Genomic DNA, 12,184 nt, shown 5'->3' on the forward strand with positions numbered 1-12,184 from the left:
GGAGGGTAGGTCATATGAGGAAAGGTTGAGGGAGCTAGGGCTGTTCTCTCTGGAGCGGAGGAGGCTGACGGGAGACTTAATAGAGGTGTATAAAATGATGAAGGGGATAGATAGAGTGAACGTTCAAAGACTATTTCCTCGGGTGGATGGAGCTATTACAAGGGGGCATAACTATAGGGTTCGTGGTGGGAGATACAGGACGGATATCAGAGGTAGGTTCTTTACGCAGAGAGTGGTTGGGGGTGTGGAATGGACTGCCTGCAGTGATAGTGGAGTCAGACACTTTAGGAACATTTAAGCGGTTATTGGATAGGCACATGGAGCACTCCAGGATGATAGGGAGTGGGATAGCTTGATCTTGGTTTCAGATAAAGCTCGGCACAACATCGTGGGCCGAAGGGCCTGTTCTGTGCTGTACTGTTCTATGTTCTATGTTCTATCTATGTTCTATGTTACATTTTGATTAGATTATGTTGTAGGTAAAAAACCTCTGACACTATTAGTAGATCAAAATGCAGTGTTTATTTTCACAATTGTGGGAGAAGTGAGGTTCCTAACAGTGGACCCCCAGCCTTCTCATCGAACACAAGTAAGAACAGAGTTTATATATGTCCCGGGCCCCGCCCTCATTACATTGCAATTCTCTAAGATGTCTGTCATTGTTCATGGTGAGATTCTTGTTGTATTAGCAGTATCTTCATCTGTGTAATTTGTTCGATCTCCAAGGCCACAATTGTTCGTCATTTATATCCTTGAAACAACATCACAGGTTTTGCACAAACAAGTTAACTAATATACATACAAGTTTGTATAATACTTTATATCAGGATAAGATGAATAACGTATGATGAATATATATATATGAATCTATGGTTATACAAAGACAGAAGGCATACATGTCAACTCCATCGTGTTAAACAAAGGTACATGAAAATGGAGACTGTTTAGCTTATTTCGAGCTGGGTTAATCGCATTTCTTAATAACAAGAATAGCTGTTCCTCTTATCTGGCACAGACATGAAAAACACCGAACTCTGACAAAAACATGAACTCTGCAGTGTTCTCAACAAAATCACAGAGTTCGGGTCTTAATGCTTAAGTGTGACAAAGTTCATTAACCCATTCCCGACTTCAGATTACTTTCAAGAACAAAAAGCGGTAGCCACGTAAAGACATGGCTATTAAAGTTTCTGATTAGATTACTTTCAAGGACAAAAGGCCAATTGATAAGGCCCTGCCCTCCGAAGCCAGAACCACAATTACCTATTAGCAGTTTCTTTAACGTGATCATTAGTTCATTAGTTTCGCTGGGCCTTGTTGCCCTCGCCTCAGGCCCTTTCCAAAACCAGTTTATCCCTCAACTGATTTCTAGTTACGCATCCCAATTTTAACCCTTTCCTCTTCTCAATCCATCTTATACACATTCTCACCCTTTCTGTCCACGGAAAGAACCATGGACAAAAAGTGATTATATTACTCACATTACAATCACCAGAGAATCAACACCGGTTTCAACAGAAAATAAAACTCAATAATTCAGATTGAAACAGAAAATGCTGGATGAACTCAGCAGATCTGACAGTATCTGCGGAGAGAGAAAAACACAGTTTCTCTGCTGTCTCCCTCTACAGATGCTGCCAGACCTGCCGAGTTCATCAGGCAGTTTCTGTTTTTATTTCAGATTTCCAGCATCCGCAATATTTTGCTTTTATCACAACAACCGAAAGACGTGCTGGTTAGGTACATTGGCCACGCTAAATTCTCCCTCAGTGTATCCGAACAGGCACTGGAGTGTGGCGACTAGAGGATTTTTACAATAGTCATTGCAGTGTTAATGTAAGCCTACTTGTGACACTAATAAACAAAGAAAAACAATTCAGGATTCCTGGAACGAAATATCAATTTCCTCAGGAAGTTTTAAAACAGGTAACAAACTAAGCTGCATCTCAAACATTAAAATATCCCAATATTGCCATAAACACAATAATCGCAAATCTTTGCCTGGGCTTGTTAGTAGCTCTGGGGCAGAATGAGCCGATAGAACCCTTGGTACTATGTTCCAGCTTGTCTGGTAGTTTATCATGCACCTGCACATGTGTGTAAAGCAACATTAAAATGTGTGCCACTGCAGGTGGCACAGTGGTTAGCACTGCTGATTCATAGTGCCAGGGACCTGGGTTCAATTCCCGGCCTCGGGTCACTGTCTGTGTGGAGCCTGCGCATTCTCCCCGTGTTTGCGTGGGTTTTGCCAGGTGCTCCAGTTTCCTCCCTCAGTGCGAAAGATGTGCGGGTTAGATGGATTAACCATGCTAAATTGCCCCTTGATGTCAGAGGGACTAGCTAGGTGAGTGCGTGGGGTTGAGGGGATAGGGCCTGGGTGGGATTGTGGTCGGTGCAGACTCGATGGGCTGAATGGCCTCTTTCTGCATTGTAGGATTCTATGAAAGCTTCTTGTGTAGCGTAATTCTCAGCCGGAGAGTGGAGAGCTCACCGGTGACATGAATGAGAGTTTAGGGTCAAAGGTATCATCAGAGGCAGGAAGCTCTGTGATGGCAAAAATCCTATCCAGAGATCAGAATCAAAATTGGAAAGTCCAAATATTTGAACTAATGCCCTCTCATCGTAAACTATATCAGTCTACATTACAGCACTGCATTTCAGTTGATTATACCACTGTGGATTGTCATGGGAACCATTGAAAATTCTTCCTCCTCATTAAACTTTGGACAGAAAACAGGAAACACCGGTGCTTTTAGAGTACAATAAAATGTGTACAAACACTGCACGGAATCTGCATCGCAAAACGCGAGGATGCCACTATCACAATCCAGATAGACGCCAATCTTTTCCGGATGTTTCTCAGAGCGGAAAGACATCACTTCCATGCTGTGTTGAGCACAGCAAAGACCCTCTGACGAGCAAGAAAATGCCCAGGAATTTTCCTCGGCCCCCAACCTGCTTCCCGGAGGTGTGCGTGGGATGCTCTGGTAGGCCATCCCCACGGCCCATGAGGGGATATTTTTCACGCTAACCTCCCAGTAGTGAAGGCCAGTGGTGTAGCCAGTTTTGGCAAGTACATTGAAAGAGGTGTTGAAGCGTTCTGCAGTGCACTGCTCATTTTGCTTTTCCTCCACAGCTTCAACTGTTGTGCCTTTCCTACTTATTTTTAGCTGTGGGTGAGCACTGCTCGTGTCCAATTCGATGACTTGATCTAGAAAGGGAAAACAAAAATTCTTTAAATTCAAACAAAAACTAGAAAAGGTGGAAGCAAGGTAATTCAGTCAGAATCTGCACAGGCGATTCAACTTACATTTAGAGGAGGCGATGGCCCAATGGTATTATCGCTAGACTATTAGTCCAGAAACTTAACCAATGTTCTGGGGACCCAGGTTCAAATCCCGCCACAGATGGTGGAGTTTGAATTCAATAAAAATCACTTGGAATTAAGAAGATGACCATGAAACCATTGTCGATTGTTGGAAAAACCCATCTGGTTCACTAATGTCCTTCAGGAGAAGGAAATCTGCCGCCCTTACCCCTGGTCTGGCCTACATGTGACTCCAGCAATGTGGTTGACTCTCTACTACCTTCTCAAATGGTCTAGCAAACCACTCAGTTCAAGGGCAAGTAGGGATGGGCAATAAATGCTGGCCTTGCCAGCGACATCCATGTCCCACGAATGAATTTTTAAAAATTAAACCACCGATCCTAATCAGAATGGGAAGATATTAACCGTAACACTACATTTTACACTCTCTCGTTTCCTTCTCTATGAATGGAATGCTTTGTCTGTATAGCGCGCAAGAAACAGTACTTTTCATCGTCTGTTAATACATGTGACAATAATAAATCACATCAAAATATTACAGAAATGTCCAATCAGGATGTTGTGTGTTCTGTCAAAATAACTATCCTAATATGCACCCTGCAAATCACCCTCCCCGTGTCTACGTGGGTTTCCTCCGGGTCCTCCGGTTTCCTCCCACACTCCAAAGCTTTGCACGTTAGGTGGATTGGCCATTATCAGCCCCTTAGCGTATAGGTTAGGGAGATGAGAGGAAAAAACATATATGCGGTTACAGGATGGGGCTTGGGTGGGATGCCTTGACGGAGAGTTGGTGCAGACCTGATGGGCCGAATGGCCTCCTTCTGCCCTGTAGTGATTCTATGATGCTGCTGAAACCGAAATTGGGCACCTGAATTGTTACTGAGTAGGTGTTACTTGATGGGCATTACTGACAAATCATTCCATTGTTTTATTAATGTTGAAGCAAGCTATTGAATAACATGGGGACGAGGGGCAATTAATTAAGAGGTTCACAATTGGAAAGTATCAAGGGTGGTCAAGTTAGAACGGGAGTGTGCAGATTAACACAATGAGCAACAGGTTTAAAATCACTGTGTGACTAAAAAAAAATTAGATTATTTCAACTTGTGTCTGCAGGAACCAAAGGTTGTACCGAAATTTTAAACAGAGTGAAATAGATTTGTTTTAATTACATTTAATGTGTCGCTATTTATGCTGTGAACTCTGGGTGGGATTTTCCAGACCCACCTTCCCTTGGCGTATCTCCGACAGTGTAACTCTCCCCAGTGCCCTACCATTAACTGAGTAAGTCCTGCCCTGGTTCAATCTACCAAAATGCATCACCTAGCATTTGTCTAAATTAAACTCCATCTGCCATTCGTCAGCTCACTGGCCCAATTGATCAAGATCCTGTTGCAATTGGAGATAACTTTCTTCACTGTCCACTATGCCACCAATCTTGGTGTCATCTGCAAACTTAGTAACCATGCCTCCTATATTCTCATCTTAATCGACATAAATGACAAATGACAAATAGGGAAATTGTTGGAAGGTATATGCGGTTACAGGATGGGGCTTGGGTGGGATGCCTTGTCGGAGAGTTGGTGCAGACCCGATGGGCTGAATGGCCTCCTCACTATTTATTTCCCCAAGTTCCCTAACATCCATGCTTTTGATATATACAATCACAGCCAGATGGGAATGGAAAACGGCACATGCAAGTCGCTTGCAGGCACATGGCATTCTCAATCGATCCGCTCTTTACAAATGTTGGCCGGGATTCTCCCAAAACAGAAGTAAGTGCCCAACGGGCAGGAAAGCGGGAGTATTTCCCACCCGTTCTTTGGGTGTACTTACCTGAACGAATCTCTGACACTCTGTGCAATGCAGAGTGCCTCAGTGGGATTCATTCTGGTAAGCAGTGGGCAGGGTCTATTCCCGTCGGAGTGCCGGCAGCAGAGTGCTGAGTGGGCCACAGCGCACGTGCCGATCTGTCAGAGCGGACATCGGCACATGTGCACTGGCACTCCCATTGTTGGCCTGCCCCGCAATCCACTGATCACTGGCCTTACCGCCACCCCTACACCCCCGATCGCTGGCCTACTGTACCTCCCTGGGACTCCCCGGTCCGCCCTGATCTCCCACCCAGCCATCGGCCATACCCGACACCCCCACCCCACCTTGGCCAGCCCCGACTGCCTCCTCTCTTCCTCTCCCACTGATCCCGCTTGCAGAGTGGCAGCGGATCCCCTGGATCGCGACCCCTACCCCCCAATAGGCCCCCTCAGTATGCTCTGCCCCCCCTGGCCACATCCTCTTGACACTGTCTGGAGGGCAGTGCCAAGGTGCTCGATGGACAATGACAGTTTGCCCCTTGGGCAGTGTCAGGGTGCTACGCTGGCACTGCCCAAGGGGCAGTTCCCCCTCTTGCTTCTGACCTCCTGGGTGAGCCACTCAATGGTCTGAGGATCCACATGCAGAGTGAGGACACCTGTTCAAGGTTAGTCAGGAGCAGTAGTAAATGCCGCTGGAGGGACCCACTCCCCAGCAGGGAGATGCTAGTGGAGAATACCGTACCGGGCCCGTTAATTATATGGAAATGGAGATTTCCATACAATAATCGGCCCGGTGCTGACCTCTGGCACAGAACTGATTGCCCCAGAAAAAAGAAATCTCCTGGGACTTGCGACCGGCGTTGGCCCCCTGCTGGCGCCTCCTCGAGCAGTGCAGCGGGCTGGGAGAATCCCAGCCATTAATCTTCTAGCTCTACAGTAGATTGTGGTGTAAAAACTTGGCACAAAGTACCCTCTAACCTGGTAAATCAACTTACTTTGCAGCTGGAAAACTACAGCAGGTTCAGTATTCGAATCATCAAATCGAATCCCTACAGTGCAGAAGGAAGCCATCGGCCCATCGAGTTTGCACCGACCACAGCCCCACACAGGCTCGATCCCCATAACCCCATGCATTTACCCTAGGTAGTCCCCCTGACACTAAGGGACAATTTAGCACGGCCAATCCACCTAACCCGCACATCTTTGGACTGTGGGCGGAAACTGGAGCACCCGGAGGAAACCCACGCAGACATGGGCAGAACGTGCAAACTCCACACAGACAATCACGCAAGCCGGGAATCGAACCTGGGTCCCTGGCGCTGTGAGGCAGCAGTGCTAACCACTGTGCCACCCAAATTCAAATTCCACCATCTGCCGCGGCGGGATTCGAACCCCAGTCCTCAGAACATTAGCTGAGTTTCTGGATTAATAGTCCAGCGATAATACCACGAGGCCATTGTCTCCCCACTTGATGACACGGTCGAATATTTTAAATGCTAAGGTGCACTTATCACGGACTTACTTGAAAATAATTCACCCAAGGCTGTTAAAATATGAGGGATATCCCGACTCTTGGTGAAATGCGACTCAAGATTTCTTAAGTGATTTGTCACTTCCTGGAGCTCTCGCAAACCAAGATCTTGTTCCTTGATTTCAGTACTGTGAATGAATACATAAAGAAAATTAAAAACACACGCTGTATTTTTTTTCAGTGGGCTCTAAAAGATCGTGAATTGAAAAGATGAGTTTTCAAATTTGAACAAATGTTCTTTTTTTTTTGCAGAAAAGCAAAATCACGGCAAAAGTCAAATCCCTTCCTGGGAAGCACGTGCTCTAAGAACAAAGAAAATTACAGTGCAGGAACAGCCCCTTTGGCCCTCCAAGCCTGCACCGACCATGCTGCCTGTCTGAACTAAAACCCCCTACTCTTCCAGAGACCATATCCCTCTATTCCCATCCGATTCATGAATTTGTCAAGACGCCTCTTAAAAGTTACTATCGTATCTGCTTCAACTACTCCTCCGGCAGCAAGTTCCAGGCACCCACCACCCTCTGTGTAAAAAACTTGCCTCATACATCTCCTTTAAACCTTGCCCCACGCACCTTAAACCTATGTCCCCTAATAATTGACCCTTCCACCCGAGGAAAAAGCTTCTGACTCTGCCCATGCCCCTCATAATTTTTTTAAGTTTTAAAGTTTATTTATTAGTGTCACAAGTAGGCTTACATTAACACTGCAATGAAGTTACTGTGAAAATCTCCTAGTCGCCACACTCCAGCGCCTGTTCGGGTATGCTGAGGGAGAATTTAGCATGGCCAATGCACCCTAAGCAGCACATCTTTCGGACTATGGGAGGAAACTGGAGCACCCGGAGGAAACCCACACAGACACGAGAAGAACGTGCGGACTCCACACAGACAGTGACCCAAGCCAGGAGTTGAACCCAGGTCCCTGGCGCTGTGAGGCAGCAGTGCTAACCATTGTGCCACCATGCCGCCCCATAGACTTCTATCAGGTCGCCCCTCAACCTCCGTCATCTCAATGAGAACAAACCATGTTTCGCCAGCCTCTCTTCATAGCTAATGCCCTCCATACCTGGCAACATCCTGGTAAATCTTTTAAGTATCCTTGGCAAAGCCTGCACATCCTGCTGGTAGTGTGGCGACCAGAATGGCGACTCACTCTGCTCACAAGCAACTAATATTGCCATTCATTAAGTAAAGTGGTAGTATTGTGCTTACATCTAAATTCATTTTGGTCTTAATTATATGTAACATTTTTGGTTGATATACCCCAATTCTAGTGGAACAGGTGAGGAGAGCTGGTTAAATTAACTTTTGTTTCCTACATTTACGAAGGTGACTAAATGTTAAATGTACTTGTTGCAACGTTTTTTTGCATTCAGCCTTTTATTACAACTTTGTTCCCTTTAAGTAGTCAGACTAAGTCACGGAATTTTTCACAACAGTTCTTTAATATTCGAGCTGGAGCAAGGGCACTGGAAGTCAGCTAGTGGCCAGCCAGAGTATAGAATTCAGGACTACACAAGCAGATATGATTTCAGATTTGACTAACATATACCAATCAAGGAATAGGAGTTATCTCTATCCACTAACAACTATTGATTAAACTTACATCATGCATAAGATACAAATGTTAAAAATCAATCACCATCATCGCATGCTTGCTTAATTATAATATCCAATCACCGTAAAGACTTAATTATGTTAACTGACTTAATTCATTATTGTTACAAGCTATCCTTGACATCCCAACTTGTGTCTGGGTTTCAATCGCCACTCCCATGTCTTGATGTCTGATTTAATGACTTATTTTAGACTAAGGGCCTTTGTAAGATAAACAAACCTTTATTCTATGGTTTCCTCCCTTATAACTAGACCTTGATGCTTATCTGGGTCACTTTAATACAGACCTGTGATTTCTCTCATAGCAGATTATGTGTTTATTAACCCTTTCAGTACTTTATTGAGTATAAAGTACTTTGGAAATATTCTGAGGTCCTAAAATGTGCTAGATAAATGTAAATCTTTCAAAAAGGATGAACATGGTTTCTTATTTCTTTGAATGAAGACTATTTGATGTTAGATGGTTCTGAGAAGGAGGCAGTGGTGTGTTAGTATTGTCACTGGACTGGTAATCTGGAGACCCGGGTTCGAATCCCACCATGGCAGATGGTGAAATCAGAATACAAATCTAAAAGGAAAAGTCTACTGACGACCCATGAAACCATTGTCATTTGTCGGAAAAATCCAACTAGATCACTAATGTGCTTCAGGAAAGGAAATCTGCCGTCCTGACCTGGTCTGGCCTACATGTGACTCCAGAGCCACAGTGATGTGGTTCATTCTCAACTGCCCTCTGAAATGGTCTAGCAAGCCACTCAGTTCAAGGCAACTAGGGATGGGTAACAAATGCTGGCCAGCCAGCGACACCCATGTCCCATGAATGAATAGAAAAATATCCACCTGCTTATTTAATGGTCTACATGTGACTCTTATGACCTGCTCTAAGGGCAATTAGGGATGGGCAATAAATGCTGAGAAAAAGTGTACCAAAGTGGTGCAATTAAGATCAGGTTTAATCAGGCAACATACCCAGGAAGTAGCCCAATGAAACCTCCAGATCTAAAGAGCAATGTTTAGTGGAATGTCTATGGCTCAGTACAGGGGGAGCCCTGAAAATATCATCAAGTTCCATAATAAGAGTTCCCCAATCTGCAGACATAAAAATGGGTAAGGTGCAGTTTAATCTGCTTGCAGCGTCCTACAGAGGATTGTATTCACTGGAGGTTAGCAGAGTGAGTGTGAGAAACTGCTAACAGGATTAGTTAGACAGGGTAGATTCAGAGAGAATGTGCTCGATGGTGGGGAAATCCAGAACTAGGGGTAGTTTGAGGATAAAGGGGTAAACATTTTAGGACTGAGGCGAGGAAAAATTTCTTCATCCAGAGGGTGGTGAATGTATGGAATTCATTACCACAAAGTAGTTGAGGCTAAAATGTTGTGCGATTTCAAGAAGACATTAGCTATAGCTCTTGGGGCTAAAAGGATGCAGGGATATGGGGAGGAAGGGGGAAATCAGGATATTGATTTTGACAATCAACTGTGATCATAATGAATGGTGGAGCAGGCTCAAAGGGCTGAATGGCCTATTCCTACTTCAAATTTCTATGTTACCTGCAACATGATAGCATGAAATACACTCAACCGTCTACTTAACTGGCTGCCTAGCCTCCCCCTACTTCCCCCTCCGTCTTTAGTCGCTGGTTTAATGTGATTTTGTTTTAGACCAAAAGAAGATTTAATGGTTGTCAGGATTATCGAATCAGCTTCACACAACATTTAATGTAAAATTGTCTGTGAGCAGAATGACAAACGCTCCAATTTTAACTGGTGTGGTGCAATATAAAATTAAACAGGCAACAATCTCCTCACCAAAGTCAATCTGGGCGAAAATGCTAGCTGCCAAATCAAGTAAGTTTGAACCTGCAGTTTTACAGACTGGAGTAAAATCAGAGTCACAAAGAAAGCATTATCCAATAGCAATTCTTTTAACCTGGTTAAAGCACATTAACTAATTAAAAAATCTTACCTTCTAACACTGCTCAGAACCTATATATACACACATTAAAAAAAAAAGAGATGTGATAGTCAGCAAAAAGCTCCTTTTACATGACACAAAAGTAAGATTTAGGTAACTCACTATTTTGTACAAGTCAACAGGTTTTCTGACCTAATTCTATGAAATGCAAAGTTTCTGATGATACATGTTGTCCACCTACTGGTTGATAAAGGCAGTACAAGCCAGCAGAGTCATCACTTTTATTCAACTAAACAATTCACATGAGTACAAGCATACTTCAATATAGGTATACCATACAATATCAGCAATAATGAATAATTGTCTACGTATTTTACGAACTTTCGGAGCGCTGCTCCTTCATCAGGTGAGTGCAGGATTTGGTTCACAAACAGGGCATATATAGACACAAACTCAATTACAAGATAATGGTTGGAATGTGAGTCTTTACAGGTGCAGACAATGTGAGTGGAGAGAGGGTTAAGCACAGCTTAAAGCGGTGAGAATTGTCTCCAGCTAGGACAGTTAGTGAGATTTTGCAACCCCAGGCAAGTTGTGGGGGTTACAGATAATGTGACATGAACCCAAGATCCTGGTTGAGGCCGTCCTCATGTGTGCGGAACTCCGACCTCCTCAGAAGACAAACACGGGACACGGTGGACAGAGTACCCTTCATCGTCCAGTACTTCCCCGGAGTGGAGAAGCTACGACATCTTCTCCTGAGCCTTCAATATGTCATCGCTGAAGAAGAACCTTTTGCCAAGACCATCCCCACATCTCCACTACTTGCCTTCAAACAACCACACAACCTCAAACAGACCATTTTCCGCAGCAAACTACCCAGCCTTCAGGAGAACAGTGACCACGACACCACACAACCCTGCCACAGCAACCTCTGCAAGACGTGCCGGATCATCGACACAGATGCCATCATCTCACGTGAGAACACCATCCACCAGGTACACGATACATACTCTTGCAACTCGGCCAACATTGTCTACCTGATACGCTGCAGGAAAGGATGTCCCGAGGCATTGTACATTGGGGAGATCATGCAGACGCTACAACAACGGATGAATGAACACCACTCGACAATCACCAGGCAGGAGTGTTCCCTTCCTGTCGGGGAACACTTCAGCAGTCACGGGCATTCAGCCTCTGATCTTCGGGTAAGGGTTCTCCAAGGCATGACAATGCAGAATCACTGAGCAGAAACTGATAGCCAAATTCTGCACACATGAGGACGGCTTCAACCGGGATCTTGGGTTCATGTCACACTACCTGTAACCCCCACAACTTGCCTGGGCTTGCAAAATCTCACTAACTGTCCTGGCTGGAGACAATTCACACTCCATTAACCTGCGCTTAACCCTCTCTCCACTCACATTGTCTGCACCTGTAAAGAATTGATTACCTGTTAAGACTCGCATTCCAACCATTATCTTGTAATTGAGTTTGTGTCTATATATGCCCTGTTTGTGAACCAAATCCTGCACTCACCTGATGAAGCAGTGCTCCGAAAGCTTATGCTACCAAAATAAACGCTTCTCGGCCTTTTGGCTAAGATCAAGTGTAGTATGGAGAGGATGCTGAACTTGGTTGAGGTCATTAGGTTACATTGAAGCTTCATATGTTTCATATGAAGCAATTTTTAAAAGCAGCATCTCGGCCTTTTGGCTAAGATGCAAATGAGCCCAAGTCTTGGAGGAGGAACCTCCCCCTTCTCCAATCAGCTTGGCTCATGTAGATCGGGCCCAGGACAGGGTGGTTTGGTCGCTTGCCCTGTCTTGTCAGCCTGGATCTGAAATGTCTCAACTTGTTGAGACTCTGAATTGGATTTGATTTGATTTGATTGAATTGGAAAAGTATAAAAAAATAAACCTGTTAAACTTTAACCTGGTGTTGTGAGACTTCTTACTGTGCCCGCCCCAATCTAACACT

At 44.6% G+C, this 12,184-nt stretch overlaps 1 protein-coding gene across 2 annotated transcripts in view; it reads right to left on the reverse strand.

Annotated features, from left to right (window-relative positions):
• Positions 1-502: 502 nt before the first annotated feature.
• The window catches only part of LOC144497528 (E3 ubiquitin-protein ligase Midline-1-like), a 31,513-nt gene continuing 19,831 nt past the window's right edge, over positions 503-12,184 (reverse strand). Inside the window, exons 5-7 of one of the 2 annotated variants that reach the window (XM_078218925.1) lie at positions 10,256-10,275; positions 6,665-6,801; positions 503-3,211 (exon numbers count right to left, since the gene is read on the reverse strand). In XM_078218925.1, the coding sequence (XP_078075051.1) occupies positions 2,658-3,211; positions 6,665-6,801; positions 10,256-10,275 (711 nt within the window). In that variant the 3' untranslated portion in view covers positions 503-2,657. The remainder of the gene's footprint in view (positions 3,212-6,664; positions 6,802-10,255; positions 10,276-12,184) is intronic. The other variant, XM_078218926.1, reaches the window with a different exon arrangement.

The sequence above is a fragment of the Mustelus asterias genome, chromosome 8 (assembly GCF_964213995.1).
Source record: "Mustelus asterias chromosome 8, sMusAst1.hap1.1, whole genome shotgun sequence".
NCBI lineage: Eukaryota > Metazoa > Chordata > Chondrichthyes > Carcharhiniformes > Triakidae > Mustelus > Mustelus asterias.